Source organism: Filicampus tigris, chromosome 17 (genome assembly GCF_054856515.1).
Source record: "Filicampus tigris isolate MCC_2025a chromosome 17, RoL_Ftig_1.0, whole genome shotgun sequence".
NCBI classification, from domain to species: Eukaryota; Metazoa; Chordata; class Actinopteri; order Syngnathiformes; family Syngnathidae; genus Filicampus; species Filicampus tigris.
The window spans coordinates 13,909,054-13,917,062 of NC_141233.1; the positions used below are offsets into that span (position 1 = coordinate 13,909,054).

General features: G+C 42.0%; 1 protein-coding gene across 1 annotated transcript; it reads right to left on the reverse strand.

Moving 5' to 3' along the window:
• Positions 1 to 58: 58 nt before the first annotated feature.
• On the reverse strand, positions 59 to 7,535 carry sms (spermine synthase). Its single transcript, XM_086057401.1, has 11 exons — positions 7,346 to 7,535; positions 5,498 to 5,618; positions 5,266 to 5,353; positions 4,823 to 4,887; positions 4,565 to 4,740; positions 4,324 to 4,480; positions 3,309 to 3,396; positions 3,017 to 3,131; positions 2,847 to 2,926; positions 1,779 to 1,894; positions 59 to 1,389 (listed from the first exon to the last, which is right to left on the reverse strand). Exons 1-11 carry the CDS (start codon positions 7,389 to 7,391, stop codon positions 1,359 to 1,361), a joined length of 1,083 nt encoding a protein of 360 aa, XP_085913527.1. The 5' UTR covers positions 7,392 to 7,535; the 3' UTR covers positions 59 to 1,358.
• Positions 7,536 to 8,009: the final 474 nt, after the last annotated feature.

Genomic DNA, 8,009 nt, shown 5'->3' on the forward strand with positions numbered 1-8,009 from the left:
TTTCATTCTATTTCACTTTTATGTGTTCTAGGGAGGGGGGAGGAAAAAAAAAAGTCCATCAGCCAAAGCACTTTATTTCTAAAGATTACAAATGAAAAAAAAAAAAATTGTGGAACATTATTATTTAAGGGAGCGAGGGGATAAATAAATGCCACCGAGTCCAACTGGGTCGCTTGGAAACGTGCTACCGCAAGCTACATTCACCGTCCTTCACATACATCTGATATACACAGACTGGCCACACACACACACACACACACACAACAATATGACCACTTGCATAATAAGATCCAATAATTTGTTTACTATTATGCTTGCAGCCGAATACTGCAACCTAATATTCTGGTGATGTCGATTTGCTAAATAATGGATACAAAATGATTGGAAACATTTTTCAGTTTGTTCAGTCAACCAAACATGAATTTTTTCTTGACTCCATACAGGACGCCAGAGCCAAGATTCAAACTCAGAATCACATAATTGTGAGGCAGATGTGTTCTCCATGTTGCCCCACAATACAACCATACTGAATATTACTATTAAGGCCGTTTTTTTTTTTTTTTTTTAAGAAGTAGTCATATTATACTTGATCTTAATGTATATTGCAAGTGGTCATAATGTTGTGGCTGGCTGGTGTCAGTGGTCACTTGATTATACCCAAAGAAACCAATGTTACAAAAAATAGCAAGCACCCCACATGGCATAAAGTAGCGCAAAGATGGAATTAAAGCTGTGGATCCCCCCACCTCCCCACACATCCCCCGCCCTCGCCCGCCCCGCCCCCACACTGGACATTGGAATCATTAATTGTAAAGAGGATCAAATGACAATTGATGTAACAAAAAAAATAGCTTAAAAGCAATTCCGTTGCTGATATCTTCACTCCATAAGGGGGCAAAAGAAAGAACAACCGGTATATCAGTAACATTATCAGTGTATCCGCTCACAGTTCAAACCTCTAAGGAGCATTCAGAAGAATGCATACTTATTAATGGGCCTTCCAAACGAGGTAAAAAAAAACCCCAAAAAACAACACAACAACAACTGGACTTGTTGGCTTGCAGCAAACAATACTTAAAAACACAACTAAAAAGGTAAAAGACGTGTGTAGAGAAAGGGGGACAAAATGCCCCAATTGATGTGTTCAGAGTTAGCAGACCGCTGGAGTGTTTGGGCGTTATGATACAACTACACTGAAGATTTGGATGACTTCATTACGGGTGTTGCGTAATAGTACGTCTTTTACAGTGAGCGTAAGCTCATGCTGAATACACCTAGCTAGCGATACAGCAGAGAAGAAAGCCTGTTTGCGTTTCAGCAGCTGGAGAAAAAAAAAAAAAGAAAAAAAAAAAAAAAAGTCACTTCTTCCACACGGTGTAGAAAACCCAGCTGACGTGCACGCTTAAGGAAGAACTACTTTTAATGACCAGTCACATATTCACATTCAAGTTGCCCTCAATAATACTATAAGTTAACTGCTACCTTAACTCATTCACTGCCAGACATTTTCAGACCCTCTTTTACCCCAGCGTTTGAAAACAATTCAAATAAAATTCCTGGAATTGAGTGGGCGGACTGCGAAAAGACAAACAAATCCGTCAATGGCAGGGAATGAGTTAACAGTAAAGCATCATAAACATTTTTAGGGCCGCGTCAATTACTCACAGATGGTCTTTACTGGCGTTGGTTCACAGCATCTCGTTATACTGCAGACAGCTAATGAGCAAAACATGCTTGTTTTGTCTCCCAACCACTTGCACATTGTTGTTCAAGGATACAGTTCCAAGTAGGAGGGCACACAAACCACTTTTTTGGAAAAGTCCACAGGACAGGAAAGCCTTCCCAGCTGCTCCTCATACTGACTCAGAGCCTCTGTCAGATTTGCACTGTTGCCCTGATAACACAGAGACACAGGATGTCACAATGGCAAATACTGTACTTGTTTTATTTAAAAAAAAAAAAATATGCGACACACCATGTTATCTTGGACTAAACATCTCATCGGATTGTTCGGAGCACCCCTGAACCTGCTCGCAACTTCTAAGGACCATATTTAAATGTTATGCATTACTGTATTAGCATAGCAATATCAAACGTAGCGCACTTTAGTGTATTTATTCCCGGTGGGTATTTGTATTTAAACATATCGAGGCTATCGATAGTGTTTATGAGCCTTTTAAGGCCACTTGAAGCACTCGCATCCACACAAGGACAACAGAGTGCCCCGAGCACAGCTAACTGGCTTATTCCAATCTCGGTTATGCTAAGATGGAAAACACTAATTGCCAAGACTTTACAAAAGATAGCTGCCCTTTGAACAGCGGATGGACCCAGCATGTTAAGGATCATTAAAGCGGTCATTTTGGAAAAATTCAGCGGCACCGCTTTTCAAGGCTCCGCGTGTCATCTACTGCTCTATTTATGGTCAAGCAAAACATCATTATTAAAGATGAAATTACTCCAACCCTCGCAATGCAAGTAAGTCTGGGTCCATCCAACGGAAATGTGAAATGTCACGTCTATGGAAATCGATTGGGTCGGTAAAAATCGATTGAGGAATAAGCGGAAAACATACATGCAGATGAAGGATTATCAAGAAATCAAAAGATCTTATCAGTTGAGGTCTGTCATTCTCCCTCTGGCCGTCGAAACCCGTCGATTTATTAACATTCCTCAAGAAAACAGATTGTGGGAAATGTGTGGCGTGGATGATGTGGAACGGGAATTTCACTTTCTTTTATATTGTACACGTTGTGATGAGCTAAGAGAGTGCATGTTTCATGAATGCCACAACCCGGATACGTTTAATTGTCCAGACGAGGGAAAACATGAAATGCCATGCTCACCTGGGTGAAATATTTCCCCTTAGGATGCAGGATTTTTATTGACAGATCCAAAATGAGCCGAAGGAAATCCCATGTCGAGTCTGCAACGATAACGTCACTTTTGACGTGGGGTGAACGGGCATTTTTTTTTTTTTTTTTCGGGGAAATATTTACGATGCAAACTGGCGAACCTTCTTCCGGCTCTGTGGATATCGGAACTGCAGTGAGGTCGTTAATGATGTAGTCGAACGTTCTCCCCTCTAGGACGTACTTCTTGAGCACGGGCACGCAGTCCTCCACGAGAATCTGGCAACACGGCACGTTTTACCTTCATGCCGATACTGACATTTCCAACTTGAGCAAAAAAGCTACGTGTTGAAAGACTTTACGAGATTTGCGCGTGAGGAGTGACTGAGCAGCGGTTAAAAGCAAAAAGAAAAATGCGTTTCTGTGACAGCACTTCGATAGTCGCCGAGTACTCACTTGGTAACAGTCGCCCTTCAGGTTGTCCAGCACGTTGCCACACGTCTTCCTCATGTACTTTTTGCACCCGTCAATCACTTTCTGATCGATGTATTCAAGCTCGTCAAGGGACAAATGCCAATCACGGCAAAAACAATTCAAAATAGTCCGGTAATCGCCGACACGAGTGATGAGCACAGTTTAAACGCGTCTCCACGCTAAATCGACACCGCGCCTCGATTAATCACCCGGCGAACATCACCGCTGATAAAGACAAGTTTAGAGCCGTAATTAAATTTAGCAGCTTGTGCAGTAGTTAGTGGTCTTGAAAACAACACACCCCGCTTGCGAAGCAGACATGACATGTGTAAAGCTGAATTTTAAAGCACAGTTTAAATTTAACATATTTGAACTATGTGATTTTTTTTTTTTTCTAGGCCATGAATGTAAAACAATCGAATGAAAAGTTTGGCAGTAGCTGTCCTTTTGTGTTCTTATGATGTTGGTACCGTCATAAATAGAGAACATTCTGTACATTATACGTTAAATGCTACAAAACAGACACAAAAAAAACAACTAAAAAAAACACTCTGCTTTTATAATCGCCTCAGGAAGGCGATCAGAATATTTGCTACTCGGATTGCCGCTATCAAATATATTTCGAATGGATTCATCGAATACAAATTTATTTTACATGACTAAATAACAAAACTCGGTTTTGCCATCTCAAAGGCCACATTGAAGCATCTGTGACGTTTGAGAATGTGTACCTTTAAAAAGGCGGGGCCTGGCCTGGTGCCTGACGTGGGCGCCGGTGATTTGAGAGCTCAGGTTAGCCGCCCTCTTTTAATTGGCTAACTATTAGCCAGTTTGTGCGCTTTTGAGTGCCTGGGCGTCACTTGTGGCCACAGCAGCTGGTGCTCGAATGTGCTTTATTATGTGTTTATGGAACATAACGGTAACAAAATAAAGTGTTAAAAGTATTACAGTGCATCGGTTTCCTCAAAGGAGATAAACGAGCACAGCAGTTAAGGATATCTCCACCATGGTGATCATCTTTGGCTTTTGTTTGACGGCCTGAGCCAGGATGCCTCCGTCGCCTCCTCCTAAAATCAGCACCTCCTTGCCGGCGTAGTCCTCCTTTCCGCTGCCCATGATCGCTTCCGTGTAGGGCAAGTCGCTCTCCGCCAGATCTGCGCGGTTAAGTCGTTATCGCCGAGGCGGCATTGACATGCGGACGGCATTCGATTGTCAGGCGACTGACTGCACACACTCACTGAGATCTCCATTGAGGACCAGCATGTTCCCAAACTGCTGCGAGTGCAATATTTTGATATTCTGGTATGCCGAATCTTCGTCGTACAAGACGCGATCGATGTCGTACTCGGTCAGCCGCCCATCGGTGGTGGGCCAGTACCGGTCGACTTTGGCACCCCGGATGAGCGGCGGCAGCCTGGCGACGTCAACGCGGAATGATCGCGTATGCAGCAATCGGGCCTCGAGGCCATGCAGCAAATTTGAGTCGAGGGGCTTACCTTTTAATGCGTGTTATCTTGCCATTCAACAGAACCTTGAGTTTCTTCTCCAGTGTATTTAAAAGCTGAAGAAATACAAGTTGTACAAAGTGAATGGTGAAAATAATTGATTTTGACCTATACAATATTTTTTTTTTCAGAAAGATATAGGCAATAGGTTGGTTATGAGTGTTAAAAAAAAAAATAAAATAAAAAATAAAAAAAACGCGGCACAACTTTACATGAGCTGATCAGTCTTTCTTGCAAAAAGCTCTCCAAATGTGACAAAAAAATGCTGTTCATTATATTATATTCTTTTTCAACTGAATTTGTTCTGCTGCACGTGAATCTTTTATTTCCATTTGAACAAATCTGTGTTGACTTAGTCGCGACTGCATGTTATACTGGTAATAAGGTTGGAGCTAGTAATATTTCTGGATGTATATGTTGTCAAAGGCACCTACATTGTCTAGTTGAGCAATGTTATCGCCTTCATAACACTGCAGGTCGATAGTGAGCAACCCATGGGCGTGCACCCGCAAAATAACAAGCCTGAGGAGTAAAGAGGTGAAAATCAATGGGACATGAATCAATCAAATGACATTTGCTTTGGAAAATGGATGCGTCACATCCACACAGGTCAATACAGTTATTTAACTTCTTGGTGAGTGACTGTTTTTTTTCTTGAGTATTGACCTGCCGTTCTTTCCGACAAAGGTGGCGAGGTATCCGCGTCCGTCTGTGTCGTGTACAGTCTCTGTCATTTCCTGCTCGTGGAATATGGACAGCAGGCCCGGGACTGTTGATTCAGAGTCAACTGGGAACAAGAAAGTGGGGACCAGTAAAATCTTCAGACACAGTCAAGAATAAAAAGTCGCTTCCTAGACACAATTATAATTGTTGTCAGAAAAAAAAAAAAAAAGAGGCGACAGCCACTCTCACTTCCCCTTTTGATGAGGTTCACTTCATCGTCTGTCCTCTTATTTGCGCGCAAATTCTTTACAGGGGTTTTGGCACTATGTAGCCACTCCCACCACACATTGTTAGCTTGGCTGCATGGCTCACGACCACTGTCCTGTTCCAAACAGTTCTATTTGCTAATCATCATGTCCCTTCCTCGCACTTCACCTTGTATTAATTAAAAAAAAAAAAAAAAAAAGTTGTCACATTTATTGTTTTGTGTTCTTCAAGATATTTTGGCAGTGTTGTAGCCTATAATGGGGCAAAAGAAAGTATGGAGTAACTTAAAACCTCAAGCACAACTCAAAGCAATTTCAAAATAGCTGGAGCTGACGTTAGAGCCTGAAGCATTTTTCTTGCTGCTGTTCATTGTCTCGCTCTCCTTCGCAAAAAAACAAAACAAAACAAAAAAAATAGGGCTTTTCGTTGTAAAGGTGACAAATCCATTTTACCCAGCTGCAGCCTACTTTACGCCCAAACAAGGGGGCAAAGGCACCGGTTCATCCTGTTCAGTTACATAGCAAACAGCGCCAAATATCGCACACTAGAGCGGAGCTGCCGTCCTGTCCTACGCCCTACTCTACGGTGAACGCACAACTACAGTGACACTTCTAATAATAATAATTCAATGCAGTTTTACCACCGCGAAAACAAAGCGTTAAATTAATAGGAAGAGTGCATTATTAATTTCAACCATCTGCTTGTTGTCTTTTTTTCAGATTATCCAACTAATTGTAGTTTCTAACAAACAACCGGAAAGGAATACTTTAAAATGTGTTTTAATTTGTTTCTATGTTTTAATGAATTTTTAAATGAATTTTTAAATGTGTAACGGACATTGTTAATAATTCTGCCCGTGTGCTACTGATCCATTGACACTTGCACGAACACACACACCACATACTTTCCATGGTTTCGAGTCTATCCAGTTGCCTGAAGTCACCTTCATTAAGTAGATAGATGGATAGATAGATACATAGATAGATACATAGATAGAGAAGATAGAGAAGATAGAGAAGATAGATAAGATTGATAAGATAGATAAGATAGATAAGATAAAGGCCTATGCAATATGCATAATAGGTCATTATCGCGATAGATATTCTTTCAATATATTGTGCAAACCATAACAGACAGATGGATAGATAGAATCTAAGAGACGCATTGTCGGCCAACCGCCCCCCCCATTGAAATTAACACCCGTCAATGACTAATTTTCACTCACTTCCGGTGCCATTGCGTTATATTCTAGATGACCACAAGATGGCGCTGCCATCGCCGCCAATGACAGATTGACAAACTATTCCATGCATAGCCTTTAACAAATTGACCACCAAAAATGATAGATGAATTTAAAATGTGACTTTTTGAAGTCTCCCACCATGCATGCCCGCCCAATGCTGAGCGTTTGCAACGTACATGTCACGTCCACGTGCATTTGGTCGACGGCGTTTCATTCAAAAATCGATCACACATTTTGAAGGGCAGTGACATCGTAGCAGGTTAACGTCTACTGGAAGCTAGCCAGCTAGCTTAGCATGCAGCTCACCGCTACCACAGAGCGGTGACCGGGGACCCTCTTACCTGCCGTCGAGAGGCTGAAGTCAAGAGTATAGTGTCGCAGTGCCATGTTTGGAGGCAGCCGTTATCCATTCCTGGCGCAGGCTGGCGCTGTGTGTGTGCGTTTAAGTTGAGAGCCAGAGGGGAGGGGAGGGCCCTTGCTCTGCAACATCGGCCGGAAAAACGAACGCAGCCGAATGCAGATTCAATGGGCCCGAGCAAAGAGTGGTGACATGATGCCAGAGAGTTCTCCTCCTCGCCCAGGCCGCTAAACGCTCTTCGTTTGTTGACAGAATAACTTTGGCTTTAAGTGGAACATTTTGTAATAATCGAGTAAATCACCATATAAAGTGCCCTTGAGACATCCTCGATTCACCCCAAGAAGTCTTGAGATTTTCCATTGAACTTTGTATCCATTGTCAGGCTGCTAAATATGCATGTTGGTCACGCTTCAAAATGTGAGCTTGCTGACAGGGTGGATCAGTGACTGTGGTCACAAAATGTATTTTATAAGCACAAAAAAAGATTTTTTTTTTTTTAATTTAATTGATTTTTCACAATGACAGAATGGATCCATTATGACGTTAAGTCTGAAATTTTCCATTGAACATTGTATTCATTGTCAGGCTGCTAAATATGCATGTTGTTCACGCTTCAAAATATGAGCTTGCTGACAGGGTGGATCAGT

Coding starts and splice junctions, on each gene's coding strand:
- sms (XM_086057401.1), bottom strand. CDS start 7,391: ATGGCACTGCGACACTATACTCTTGACTTCAGCCTCTCGACGGCAG. Junction 4,741..4,822: donor AAGATAACACGCATTAAAAG/GTAAGCCCCTCG, acceptor TGACGTCGCCAG/GCTGCCGCCGCTCATCCGGG. Junction 1,895..2,846: donor AGGGGAAATATTTCACCCAG/GTGAGCATGGCA, acceptor CTGTGTTATCAG/GGCAACAGTGCAAATCTGAC.